This window comes from Grammomys surdaster, unplaced genomic scaffold (assembly GCF_004785775.1).
Source record: "Grammomys surdaster isolate TR1022 unplaced genomic scaffold, NIH_TR_1.0 126086, whole genome shotgun sequence".
Taxonomy (NCBI): domain Eukaryota; kingdom Metazoa; phylum Chordata; class Mammalia; order Rodentia; family Muridae; genus Grammomys; species Grammomys surdaster.
The window spans coordinates 2,186,170-2,201,439 of record NW_021620894.1 but is presented as its reverse complement, the minus strand read 5'-3'; the positions used below and the strand labels follow the sequence as shown (position 1 = coordinate 2,201,439).

Here is a 15,270-nt window from a genome sequence, read left to right as displayed (position 1 = left end):
GTATATAGAAGGACTATTTTTTATGTAAATTCATTTTGTATCCTCTCACTTCTGTGGCAATGTTTATCAACTCTAGAAGTTATGTGGAATTATTTTTAAGGTCACTTATGTATGCTATAATATCATCTGCACATAAATATTAGTCAATCCTAACTCATTATGAACATTTACTTTGTGAAATAATTAATACATATATTTTTTACATAACAGAACAAGGAAACACATTTGTAATGCGTTCTTTCTCTTTCTGAAACTGTGCTTTTCACAGTTTCTGATTAATAGAAGTTGAAGGGGAAAGAAGAAAATTTGAAACACCAAGCTACTTATTCCAAAAAAATTTTGTCAGTAATTTTTATTGGACTATTATGCTCTTGCTATTCCTGAGTTAGATATACTTGTGTTTTGAAAAAGATTTTAAAGTCATGATTCAAATCAGCTACTTTACATGCTCAAATGTACTTCTTTACAAAATCATGTGCTTTAGAGATAGTATTTAGAAATACTAGGTTCAGGGCTTTGACATGTTGAAATAGAAAATTAATGGTACAAAAGTTTTCAATATTACAAAGTCAAATAAAATATTTTCTAAAATGTATCATTAATTTTGAAACTCAAATGTAGAAAATATTAAAATGAGACAATGTCCACATAGTGAAGATGGTACAGCAAGAAATGGTCATATAGAATTTAAGGTGGTACCTGCTTCTAAAAGAAGAGCAACTCTGCCCCTCAAAAGTCCAAATCTTTTCCTTTCAGATTCTGACCAGACAGCATGGAAAAAGGCAATCACTCCACAGTGACCAAATTCTTCCTCTCTGGCTTAACAGACCAGCCAGAGCTGCAGCTGCCCCTGTTCCTCCTCTTCCTTGGAATCTACCTGCTCACAGTGCTGGGGAACTTGGGCATGATCATCCTGATCCTGCTCAGTTCCCACCTGCACACCCCCATGTACTTCTTCCTCAGCAGCCTGTCCTTCATTGACTTCTGCCAATCCACTGTCATTACCCCCAAAATGCTGGTTAACTTTGTGACGGAGAAGAATGACATCTCCTACCCTGAGTGTGTATCTCAACTTTACTTCTTTCTCTTTTTTGCTGTTTCAGAATGTTACATGCTGGCTGCCATGGCATATGATCGCTATGTTGCCATCTGTAGCCCCTTGCTTTACAGTATCACCATGTCTCAACATGTGTGCCTCTCTCTTATCTTAGGAGTTTACATTGTAGGCATAATTTGTGCATCAGCTCATGTAGGGTGTATGTTTAGGATTGATTTCTGCAGGTTTGATATGATCAACCATTATTTCTGTGATCTTATTTCTATTCTTAATCTCTCATGCTCTAATATTTTTGTGAATGAGTTGATGATACTAATTTTTAGTGTAATTAATACCATTTTCCCAAACCTGACCATCCTCAGTTCCTATGTTTTCATCATTATCAGCATCCTACGCATTAAGTCCACTGAAGGCAGATCCAAAGCCTTCAGCACCTGCAGCTCCCATATCTCAGCTGTTGCTGTCTTCTTTGGTTCTGCTGCATTTATGTATCTGAACCCATCATCTTCCAGTTCTATGGATGGAGGAAAAGTGTCTTCTGTATTTTATACCATCATTGTTCCCATGCTCAACCCCATGATCTACAGTCTAAGGAATAAGGATGTGAAAATTGCTCTGAAGAAATTGATAGAAAGAAGATAAGTTTTGTGATCAGTATGATGTACAAAATGTTTCATTAGCTCTTAATCAGGGTATACTATATAGTATGAATTGAATATGTTTTAACTTAGTCAGTATGTAATTTTTTATTTTCTAAGATTCTGTGACATTATTTCTCTTACATGGCTTTCTTAATATTATTTTTCACATTATCTTATCTCATATCTTCCTCTTGGGTGTCTCTGCCAAGTATTCAGAAATTATTTTCTAGTACTAGTCCATGATAATTTTTCTTGATATTTATTTTCCCCTAATACAGGCAAGTTGCATTCAGTATGTACCAAAATATTGTTGCTTATTAACCATTCTGTGTTCCATACAGTATTTACTGGCTTGTATAAAATCCATTATAAATAAATATCACAAGTTCTTCAAGAGACTATAAGAAACTGTTGGTCTTCTTATTTTAAAAGAGAAAGTTTGAAAAATATTATCCATAGTTTATCTGAAATAAATATCACAATGTGATAGCATTGTTTATTTTTTAGTTTATGTTTTAATTTTTGGTATGCTTGTATGTTTTTATGTTAATTTGCATGTGTACATATATGTGAATGAATGTACACATATTCATTGAAAGTTCAGAGGGTAAGTTCAGGTATTGTTCCTAAGAAACTGTCTACCTGGTTTTATAGAGACCGATCTCCCTCTCCATTGCCTACAACCTATAATACATGATATCCAGACAAAGCCTGGATATCAGTTCCATGATCCATTTCCTGGTGACCTGAGAAACATCTCTGTGTATACCTCCACAAACTTTTGACTGTCTACAATAAGAACATGCAAAAATCATTTGGTTCATTATTGTACTAAGAAATTGAATTTTGCACAGACAATTAGAACTAGAACTTCTTTTGATACTCCAGTTGTATATCAACACTGAGTCTGAACATTAAGCTCATTTGGTTTCTCAAAAACCTGGTACCTTCATGAGAATTGCAGAGATCCCAATAACCACATAACATAGGTATTACAAATGTCCATACCAAGAGACACTCCCAAGCTTCTGACTTCACATGCCTATGTCTCATAGTGAAACCACAAAAGCACACAGACAAAAGAGAAAAGCAAGATGCTTTATCACTATGAAAATAACAGATGACAACAAAGACAAATTGTACAAAACAGAAACTATAAATATGGTCAAAGAATTCAAATAGGATACTAATGCTGATAATAAACTCAGAAAATAAAAACAGTTAAGAAAAATAAGTAAAACAATTAAGGATACAAAATATATTTTAATTAATTAGTTAATTTAAAAAACAGAATTTCTGAAGAAAATCTAAATGCAATAAAATGCAAACTACAGAATTGAACAAACCAACCAAAACGTTTAATATAAAACAACACTAATAAAATGAATCAAGTATAAGAGATAATATCAGGAATTGAAGGCAAAGTAGAAGTAGATCACTCAGTCAAAGAAAATAAAGAAAATCACAAATCTAATAAAACTTAAGATCAGAGTCGCAGAACACTACAAAAGCATAGAATCTATGGGGACAGAAGAAGAAGCCCAAATAAAGGCACAGAAAATATACTTGTCAAAATCATTGAAGGAACATTTTCTAATCTAAGACTGAAACTCAGGTTTTTCCCCCTCTATAGAAAGACACTGGGTATATCAATCAAATTCCAGACAGGCTTTATGCTCAGTAATAGTTAGCCAACAGAAAATGGACTTAATAACTACTTTGCTTTTTTTGGTTTGCTTGTTTTATTTTGGCTATTGGACTTTATGTCTGTTTGATTTTTTTTTTTTTTTTTAGAGAGAAGTATGGGGTGAAATCTTGAATTTCAGTGTGGTATGCAGGGGGAAGAGTTGTGGGAAGGGAAAAAAGTGATGAACATATAGTGTATGAAAATGTTTATTTCAAACTATTATTTTAAAAATTTAACAGGAAATTTTAAGAGGGGAAGAAGACATAAAGACGGGAAAGCATCTTTGTGATGAGGCACACAGAAACAGAAGAAAATTTCGTAAATCGAAGGAAGAGAATGCTTTTCATGGAACAAGAGTAATATGGCCCACTATATAGAAAGAACAAAGAAAAAAAAAGGAGCCTCTGGTAATAAAATACTGAAACACTAAATATAAATAACAAATGACAATATTGAATGCCCCAGGAAAGATCTGCAGCATGTAATTTACAAACAAGCTTGCTCTTTCTCAAGAGCTGTGCTGTGTTCTCAGCTAAGCTCTGTGATGAACAGCTGCCTGCCTCACTCAGCTCTACCTACTGCCAGCTTATGCTTTTCCCAGGAATGCTTGGAGCTGAGATTCCTCTCCACCAGCCAACTACCCTGCTGCTAGCTCAGCCAAGCTCCCAATGACCACCCAGGCTGTGCCATTTCCCTGCCCACCTTTGTTCCATGGATGGAAAACATCCGACAGTTCTAACGCTTTAAAACCAAACAGATAACACAACTGCTGGGTGCAGAATCTATTGCCCTAAACTCAGCAGTTGTCCTATATCAGAATTCTGCTGGTGTCAGAGACTGCTTCTGGTTTCAGTTGCCCCCAGGCCTTACATGGCATTTATGTTCCCCTCCCCAATTCTGGCCAAAAAAGGAAACTCTTTATCTTGTCCCTTTCCTTCTCCTCCTGGGACCAGGAAATCCCACCTTTTCCCCTTTGCCCAGCAGTTGGCATCTGAAGTCTTTATTGACACAATAAAGAACCAAATGGGGAATCAAAACCTCCCTCTACAAAGACCAGATCACATATAAAGGTAGAACACCAGCTCATTTTTTTTTCAATGTGATCACCTCCATAGATGACTTAAAGGCCTTTGGCTAAATCCAAAAACTCTTCATGATAAATTCATGGAAAAACTAGGAATACAGAATATATATCTCAACATCATAAAAAACAATATACAAGCCTACAGCAAACATTATGCTAAATAATGAAAATTCAAACAATTTTACTAAAATCATAAATAAAATAAGGATGTTTACCCTCTTCAATCCTGATAAGTATAGAGCTTGACATTTTAGCTAAAACAATAAAGGTGTGGAGGTAAATGAGATGTAAATAGAAGAAGAAATCAAGGTAGTTAGTGGTAGATGATATGATCCTAGACATAGAAGAACCTAAGACACCACCAAAAAATACATACAGCTGATAAAGCATTTATCAAAGTATAAGAATATAAATCAACCCACATAGCCCAGTAGGCTTCTATATACATAAATAAAACAAAACATGAAAGCAGTACCATTCACAATAGTGTCCAATAGTTAAATATTTTGGAATAAATTTAAGGAAATGAAGGATTTGTTCAATACAACGTTATGACACTAGAGATAAAAATCAAAGAAGATACCAATGACTGAAGACTCCCTACATTCTTGTTGTTATAATATTGTGGAAATGACATCTTATCAAAAACAAGCTAAAGGTAATACAATCTCTCCCTTTGTTAAAACTGAAACAAACAAACAAAAAAAAATGGTGCTAAAGGTTACCTGAAATCTCAAATACCCAGGAAATGCAAAACAATTTTGAACAGTAATGAGTATGAGATAGTAAAGGTATCAGCTTTCCAGATTTAAAGTAGGTCATAGTGTTTGATAAAGCTTTAGGAACCTGAGGTATAGGTGGCACAGAAATTGTAGAAGTGGTCAATGACTGATTGATCCCTTTTGTGATCTGTGCCATGAAACAGGGCTCATACTGACATTGCCTGGAGAGTCAGGACCCAGAGGTTGGATAGCCCCAGAGACTTAGGATAGAGTAAACCCAACTGGAAAAAAAGAAGTCAATGAAATGATTCTTAATGATTGGGGATAGCCCAATTGTTACTAGAGAGTGTTCACAAAGAAACTGACGGAAACTGATTCAGAGAACCAACCAGTAGGCTGAACTAAGAGAATCATGCTCAAGACGGTGAGAAAAGAATTTAGGAGCCCCAGTGGAAAAGGACTCTACAAGAAAAACCAAAGTGTCAACTAACCTTGGCCCATAAGGACTCATAGACCCTCCACCATCAGTCAGTAAGCCTGCATAGGGCTAACCTATACCCTCTTCCCGCATTTTATGGTTGTGTAGCTAGGTCTTCTTGTGTGACTCCTAACAGGGGTAGTAGGGCTCTCTGTCTCCATTGGTTGATTTGGGGACCCTGTCCTCTTACAGTGTTACCTCCTATGGCCTAGATGGGAGAGAGTTGCCTAGTCTTGCTGGTACTTGATATGCTATAGATGGTTGATATCAGTGGGAGGCCTGTCTTTTTCTGAAGAGAAATGGAAGAGGAGTGGATTGGGATGAAGAAGGGGGAGGCAGGTTGGGTAAGGACTGGGAGGAATGGAGAGAGGGAAACCTGGAGTCAAGATGTAAAAATTTAAACAAACAAACAAGTAGACAAGCAAATAAAGAGAAAGCATTAATGTATGTCAAACACTAGGTTCCATGTCTGGCCATATTCTCTAATTCAAGTTAATTTATTTTTTTAAACTATACTCTATATACAAAGCATCCTTATGATTTGCCTAGCTTAAATGACACTGGTTCAGCTGTGTCCTGGCCTCCTCCAGACGATAAGCATCTCTTTCTTCATAATGTATATGAGTTAAAATGCTACTAAACTGTTTTTACTACAACCTCTTCATGAAAAAAGCATGTTATTTTTTCTTTTTTTATTGGATAGTTTATTTATTTACATTTCATATACCGTCCCCTTTCCCCATTTCACCTCCCTAGAAACCCCTTATCCCATCCCCCTCCTCCTTTTTGCTTTTATACCATTTTAATTATGTGCAAATATTAAGGTCAGGAGTGTTATTATTTTAATGATAGCTGGTCATTGCATATTTAGACCAGAACACTGTTATTAAATATATTGAAATACATGGAACATTTAATGAAATCAAGTAATCTCTGGACTAAGATTTAATATGTGAACACAGGATAGTTTCATTGCAAGTAAGACACTCTCTCCTTATGTAAATAAAAGCATGCCTTCTAAAAAGGCTCAGATGCTTACACATTCCTTAAATTCACTCCTTCACAGTTTAACTCATTGAGTTTTTTTTTTCTTGATATGCTACAATACAGTGTGAGTTTTAAGGAACCCCACAGGCTTTGTTCTTACTCCATGGAAACTTTCATAATTGTCTTAGGTATCAGAATATCAGGCAATTATGACAGAGACCAAGATAGAAGCATGAAATGCTCTGGTTCAGGAATCATACATGGCTTAGCTCAGCCTCCCATTTTGTGGTTGAAGCTTCAGTGGATAATTTCCCTAGTCCACTAAGTGAGGTGCTTTTACTTGCTTGAGAAAATAACCATTGTACTTAAGAAAATACTTCCGAATCTGACAAATAATCGGTATGGATTGTTCAATAAAATCAGGTCTACATGGAATAGTTAATATCATGTTACTGATTTATAATTTTCCTTTATATATACTGGATTAACATTCCTTTTAGAGTGCCTTACTGGAAGGATACATAAAGTGATTGAATGTTTACACTGTCCTATTCATTAAATTCTGCTGTAAATAGCAATGTGCATTTTAGATAGCTGAAGAATCCCTGAGATGTTTGTAGAATTGAAGTGAAAGTGTTGAAGCGTTGCCACAGGTAAAGACTTTAACATGACAGAAGGCAGAAGAATTTGTCAAGAAGCTTCCAGACTGAGGTTAGTCTATCAGGAAGGCTGGCAAACAGGAGAATGATCTCATTTCTATGTTTTGATCTTGATGAAGAGTGTAGTGAACTTAAGTCTAATTGGTCCCACAGAGAAACTAATGACTAAGTCATGAAAAACCCCAAGGGTGTCTGAAAGATCTGATAGAGGGGGTAATCAAGATGTTCAACACTTGACAGCATGCAGATCCCATGAACATCGTTGTACAAACATCAAATCTCAGAACCCAAGGCTGACAAACCATGAACTCCTCTAAGTACAAAAAGAGTTGAGTTTCCTTTACAGTGGTAGAAAGTCTGATGTGGTATAAAGTGGCAAGTACCTCCAGTTCCAGTGTTCTTGCTGAGATTGAGTTGGACATCATCAGTGAGAGCATCACAGTAAGTTCAATTTCAGCAGGAACTCTTGAGACACGGTGTCAGAGAACCCAGGGCTTAGGATATAGCTCAACCATAAAGCTGTCAACTAGCAAACTTAGACACTGGGTCTAATCCTCAGGACTGAGAAGAAATGATTCTGGGTTCCGGCATGAAAAGTGTTTCTACATATGTTTTTGTTTTCTAATGCTACGTCACTGCATATTCACTGACTACATGACATCTGAAAGCAGGATCTAAACATTCAGTTATTTTAAAAAGTTTTATTTTTCTGAAAAATGGCTTTAATTAAGAATAGAACAGATATATTTTCTTAGGTACATGATTTTATGTAAAAATAAATTATACTTTCTCTCTCATAAGCAGGTGAATGCAATAATCTACAGTGTGTGACATTTGGTTCCCTCATCTTGTATTGTAACCTAAATGTTATAAGGGTATAATAGTGTCCAATTGTAAATGAATTTGCATTTTTGATCAATATATAGTTGGATGTTTTTCTTATAATTAATTGTCATTTACTTAACAGTTTTGATGAAAACTATGTCCAAATCAGTTTCTTGGTTTTCTTATGCAAGAGAAATTACCAGATTATATTTTTTTCACTTAAACATTCCATATACTATTTCATATTAGATATATAATTTGTTAACATTTTTCTCAAGGTAAAAGATTTTTTATTGTTTTGTTAGAAATAATCATAAAATTTTGTATTTGTTAACATTTAATTTTAATCCAGTTCAGAAAGATTTTCAAAACTAACTTAATTTACAAATATCTAGGAACCAGAATATCTTAATGTGTTCTGTTGTAAAATTTATTACCATTATTTATTGTCAGTATATTAACACTTTGACTGTTCTACTGGCTAATGACCTAAACTTAATTTTCTTCAAATGTCATTTAATGAATGAATTAGTTATCAGGAAACTCCAGAAATTTCCCATTGTGTTTTCTTGTTTCCTCTCTTTGGTCCCCTGCTGGCCTTAACTGCTTTGTTTTCCTTTACTGTCTTTCATTATCCCTACATAGAAAAATTTAATTTCAGGTAATTCAGTTTGTTTTCTTTGAAAAGAAATCACAATTTGCAATTTGTATATGAGTGAAATTAAGGTCACTAAAAAGATGTTTCTGTTAATATCTAGAGGAATTTTATATTAATTTACATTTGAACCATGATGTATGTAAGAATATTTTTGTATATGTTGTTAGAATGAATCTACAATAATTGAGTTTTATTATTATTTTTTATATAATTGATTAGTTATTCCAAAAGTCATATTGAAAATAAAAGTCCCTCCCTATTTTCTTGTATGGTTTACAGAATATAAATTAACCATACATCTGAGAGTCTATTTTCTAGATGTTCTATTTGGACCTGCTGAGATATGTCTACACCTTCTAAGTGATACAGTTCTAGGTATCACCCCAGACCTCCAACCCACTGACCCCCTTCCCTCCACACACAACTACCATCCTACACATCAATTCACAGCAAAAAGGCACATAATCAACTGAGACCAGACAGGCAATCCAGGTAGGGGAACAGGATCCACAGGCAGGCAGACAAGCGTCATAATCAGGGACAGCCACCTCTCCAGTTTTGGGGGGACCCGTATGAAAAGCAAACTGCTCATCTGCTACATATGTACAGGGGGCCTAGGTTCAGCCCATGTTCACTATTTGGTAGGTGGTGCATTCTTTGGTAAGCCTCAAGGGTCGAAGTTACTTGACACTCTTGATCTTCCTGTGGGATCCCTGTCCTCTTCAGGTCCCACAATCCTTTGCCCAACTCTCCCATTAAGACTCCTAGAGCCCATCCAATATTTGACAGTAGATTTCTGCACTGAATGGAGCCTCTCAGAGGACTATTATGGAATTAAACAGTCTGGAGTTATAATTGAGTTACATTAATAATGTCAGGGATTGATTCTTACACGTGGGATGGGTCTTAGTTTGGCTCAATCATTTCTTGGCCATTCCCTCAGTCTGCGTTCTCTCTTTGTTCCTATACATCTTGTAGGCATTGGCACATTTTGGGTTGAAGGTTATGTGGGTAGGCTTCTGTCCTTGTCTCTCCAATGGACGTGCTGCTTGATGATAGGAAGTAGCCACTCACTGATCCATTTCCCCCACTGCTAGGAGTCTCAGCATGAGTTGTCCCCCAAAGACCCTTTGGGGCCTCCCTACAACCCAGGTTTCTAGGAAGTACTAGTGGTTACTCTCCTCCCACCACCCACATGCACCCTACCCCTGCCACCTCGTCTCATTCTCTCTTTCCTACTTCCCTACATCTAATTCCTACAGCAGTATGCTCCTCTCCCCATCCCCTCTCCTACTCAGTTCCCTTCGTCTGTTTTCCTCGATATCTACTTTAGTTCCTCTTCTCAGAAAGATTCAACCATTCTCGATTTGGATGTGTGGATAATAGTGTGGAAGCTTGTTGTGAATTTAATTTTCCGGAATGTCTTTAGTCAGTCTTGACTAAGATGTCCAAACCAATGTCAATTAATAACACAAATGCTGTTGTTTGTTTGGTTTTTGGTTTTTGGTTATTTTGTTTTGTTTTGTTTTGTAAAGCTGTCACACTTTTAGTGGCTTTGAATTGCAACCACAAATTAAACTTTTCTTTGCAAATCCATTGGAAGCTGATGGCTATTGTTTAGACATTTTTGATGTAGTACTTTGTTAAGGAGCTGCCTTTTACCTATTTTAGGGGAGAATGTGTGTGTGTGTGTGTGTGTGTGTGTGTGTGTATGTGCATGTGTGTGTTTGTTTGTATGTGTGTGCTTTCAAATATATATATACATATATATGTATATATGTGTGTGTGTGTGTGTGTGTGTGTGTGTGTTTCTGTGTGTAAATGTTCTTGGAAGCCAGTAAATAACTTTGAACATTGTTTATTATGGTCAATTTACTTGATTATTGTTATTATTATTATTATGTCATTATTATTATTCACTTTTCATCTGGATACTGCTCACCTTCTCCTCCATCTGCTCTTTCCAGTCCCTCTCATACAAATCTCTCCCCCTCCCATTATCGCTACCTTTCTTCTCATTCAAATCTTTCACTCTTTGGTTAAAATTACTGCAAGATATTTTATATTATGTGGGGCTATCATGAAAAGTATTATTTTCTTGATTTCATTCTCACTAAATTTGTTATTTGAATAAGAGGAGGGCTACTGATTTATGTAAACTAATATTAGATCCACTCAGTATGCTGACAGTATAGGAGTTACATAGAGGAATTTTTGGAGTCACTTATATACACTATAATATCATCTTCAAAATAAGTCAATCCTAATTATCAATGTTCACTTTGTGAAATAGTTAATACATATATTTATTATCTAACAGAACAATGAAACAAATTTGTAATTCTTCGCTTTCTGTTCCTCTGATTTTGACATTCTCTACTCTCAAAAGTTGAAGGCACAAGAAGAATATTTAAAATAATAAAATTCTTATTTGACTGATATGTCTCTGCCATGTATGTATTAGGCTTGTTTTCTGAGATGTATCTCTTCTTAAATGACGTGGTTTAGAAATAGTGTTTACAAATACTAGGTTCAAAGGCTTGACACGTTGAAATACAGTACAAAAGCTCTTGGCACTACTCACATAAATACAATATTTTCTATAAAATATCATTAATTTTGAAACTCATATTTAGAAAATATTAAAGTGAGACAAGTTCCACAAGGTGAAGATGTTACAGCAAGAAGTGATTAAATAGAAATTAAGATGGTACCTGCTTTCAAAAGAAGAGCAACTGTCCTTCAAAAGTTCAAATCTTTTCCTTTCAGATTCTGACCAGACAGCATGGAAAAAGGCAATCACTCCACAGTGACCAAATTCTTCCTCTCTGGCTTAACAGACCAACCAGAGCTGCAGCTGCCCCTGTTCCTCCTCTTCCTTGGAATCTACCTGCTCACAGTGCTGGGGAACCTGGGCATGATCATCCTGATCCTGCTCAGCTCCCACCTGCACACCCCCATGTACTTCTTCCTCAGCAGCCTGTCCTTCATTGACCTCTGTCAATCTACTGTCATTATCCCCAAAATGCTGGTGAATTTTGTGACGGAGAAGAATGACATCTCCTACCCTGAGTGTGTATCTCAACTTTACTTCTTTCTCCTTTTTGCTGTTTCAGAATGTTACATGCTGGCTGCCATGGCATATGATCGCTATGTTGCCATCTGTAGCCCCTTGCTTTACAATATCATCATGTCTCAACATGTGTGCCTCTCTCTTATCTTAGGAGTTTACATTGTAGGCATAATTTGTGCATCAGCTCACGTAGGGTGTATGTTTAGGATTGATTTCTGCAGGTTTGATTTGATCAACCATTATTTCTGTGATCTTATTTCTATTCTTAATCTCTCATGCTCTAATATTTTTGTGAATGAGTTGATGATACTAATTTTTAGTGGAATAAATATTATTGGCCCAACACTGACCATCCTCAGTTCCTATGTTTTCATCATTATCAGCATCCTACGCATTAAGTCCACTGAGGGCAGATCCAAAGCCTTCAGCACCTGCAGCTCCCACGTCTCAGCTGTGGCTCTCTTCTTTGGTTCTGCTTCATTTATGTATCTAAACCCATCATCTTCCAATTCTATGGATGAAGGAAAAGTGTCTTCTGTATTTTACACCATCATTGTACCCATGCTCAACCCCATGATCTACAGTCTGAGGAATAAGGATGTCAATATTGCTCTGAAGAAACTGATAGAAGGAAGATTATTTTTCTGACAAATATGTTTAAAATTTATCACAAACCTTAGTTTGTTTCTGCTACATAGTATGAATTAAATACATGCAAATTTATTCAGTCAAATTTATTATTCAAATTTATGTAATTTTTCTTGGTTTATGAGATTCTATGACATTTTCCCTTGTTTTACTAATTTTATTTTCCTCTATATCTCACCTCATATCTTCATTTCCAGAGTCATGACCATATTCTAAACATATGGAATGAATTTGCTACCAGGCCTTGATAATTTTCTTGATTTTCATTTTCTTCAATTGTATTTCATATCACATCCAATATGTAACCATCATACCGTTTCTTATTGACAGTTCTGTATTTCGTTCAGCATTTTTGTTTTCTCTAAATTCATTAAGCATACAATTCATAAGTTCTCCAAGGCTGTGTAAGACTCCTGGTAGCTATCCTTTATTAGTAGAAAAAAATTATTATAAATATTAACCTTCAGATTTTTCTGAAACAAATCATATGATAACATTGTTTATTACTTATCGTACTATTTTACTTTTGAGTTGCTTAAGTGTGTTTGTATGTTACTGCTTTGTGTACATACATGTGGATGAATGTATGCATATATTAGTAGGTCAGAAGGCAAGTAGAGGTGTTTTTCCATAGAAGCTGTCTGTCTTGTTTTTGTTAACAACAGCACCACCTTTTCACTGGCCACAGCCTAAAAGAGATATCCACACAAAGTCTGTACCTCCCAGTGTCCTTGTCTAGGTCCTAGAGTTAGGGACCTGAAGAAAACATAAACCTTTGTGTATACCCGCACAAACTTCTGAAGACCTATATCAAAATCTACCAACACCACTGGGTTCATTTATTGATAAGAAGGTGATCTTTGCCATACTGAACTGGAACTGCTTCTGATATTCCGATTTCATATTCATGCTGATGAATATGAAATTTATATTCCCAAGTCTGAACACTAAGCACCACCCAGCTGCTCAAAAACATAACAACTTCAATTAATAGCAGAGATCCCAACAACACAATCAAGGTGGGAGTAATGTCCATATCAAGTGATACCGTAACAAGTCTAACTCCATATGCCCATGTCTCATACCAAAATCACCAACAGCACACAGACAAAAGAGAAAAACAAGACACATTATCTGTATAAACGTAATGTAAATGACAATATAAAATAGAAATTATAAATATAGTCAATTAATTGAAATAGGATATTAATACTGGGATAGAGACTAGGAAAGAGTTAAGAAAATAAGCCAAATATTAAGGATACAGTTGGTAATTTAACTAATTAGTATAAAATATAACATTTCTGAAGAAAATCTCAATGGTATAAAATATAAAATAAAAAATTAAACCAAACAAAACATTAAATAGAGAGTCATACCAGAAAAATAAATCAAATACAAGACTGAATATCAGGGTTTGACAATAAAATGGAATAAAAAGTTAATTCAAGAGAACAATAAATCTAATAAAACTTAAAAACAGAGTCATCAGACACTACAAAAGCATGGAATCTATGGGGAAATAAGAGGAAATCCAAATAAAGGCACAGAAAATGTAGCTGCTAAAATCATTGAAGGTCCATTTCTAAATGTAAGATTGAAATACAGTGGTTTTTTTCTCCAATAGAGAGATCCTAGGTATGTCAATCAAGTTCCAGACAAGCTTTATACTCAATAATAGTTGGCCAAGACAAAATAGACTCTGCAATTTTGTACTTTTCTTTTTTTCTTTTTTTTCCTTTGTATTGGCTTTTGTTTTGATTTTTTTTTCAGAGAGAAAAGGGTGAAAAATTTGAATTTCAGTGAGCAGTAGGGGAGAAAGAATTATGGGAAGGGAAAAATATGATCAAAATATAGTGTACAAAATGCTTTTTAAAACATTTTTGAAAAAACATAGCAAGAAATTTTAAGAAGAGGAATAGGCAGAAAGAAAGAAAATCATCTATGTGAGGTAACGCATATAAAAAAATTTTCTTAAATCTAGATAAGAAAATGGTCATGAAGGGGCAAGAGGATATGGGACACTGAAAGAGAAAACCAAAGAGGAGTACCCCTACTAATGTAATTCTGAAAACACTAGACCTACAGAACAAAGTAAAAGTATTAAATGTCACAAGGAAGACTAGATTACATATAAAGGCAGATACATTTCAATATGAGACAAATTTTCCAAAAAGATCACCTCATTTGATGATTAAGAAGCCTTTGACAAAATCAAACATATTTCCATGGTAAAAGTCATGGAAAAACTTATGAGTACTGCACACATATCCCAATATAATAAAAAAAAATATACAAGCCTACAGCCAACATTAACTTGAATGAAGAAAATTCAAATAATGCTATTAAAGTCATCAATAAAACAAGGGTGTCCATGCTTTTTCCTCTTGTTAAATATATATCTTGGCATCTTAGCTTAAGAAGTGTTATGGATGTAGAGGTAAATGAGATAAAATAAAGGAAGAAATTAAAGTATCCTTGTTTTGCATATGATACAATTTTATACACAGGAGAACCTAAAGGCACCACCAGAAATCACATACAGCTGATAAAACATGTATCAAAGTATGAGACTATAAAATCAATACACAAAGACCAATAGACTCCCTATACATAAAGAAAAGGAAGAAAGAAAGAAAAAGAAAGAAAGAAAGAAAGAAAAAAAGAAAAAAGAAAGAAAGACAGGAGGGAGGGAGGGAGGGATGAGAGAGAGAGAGAGAGAGAGAGAGAGAGAGAGAGAGAGAGAGAGAG

At 35.1% G+C, this 15,270-nt stretch overlaps 2 protein-coding genes across 2 annotated transcripts; both read left to right on the top strand.

Annotated features, from left to right (window-relative positions):
• The first annotated feature begins 772 nt into the window (after window positions 1-772).
• Window positions 773-1,699, top strand: LOC114611129 (olfactory receptor 146). The gene has a single exon (XM_028755778.1). The coding sequence runs from the start codon at window positions 773-775 to the stop codon at window positions 1,697-1,699; it is 927 nt and encodes a 308-aa protein (XP_028611611.1).
• Window positions 1,700-11,583: 9,884 nt separating this feature from the next.
• LOC114611125 (olfactory receptor 146-like) lies at window positions 11,584-12,519 on the top strand. The gene has a single exon (XM_028755773.1). It carries the CDS (start codon window positions 11,584-11,586, stop codon window positions 12,517-12,519), a length of 936 nt encoding a protein of 311 aa, XP_028611606.1.
• The last annotated feature ends 2,751 nt before the right edge of the window (window positions 12,520-15,270 follow it).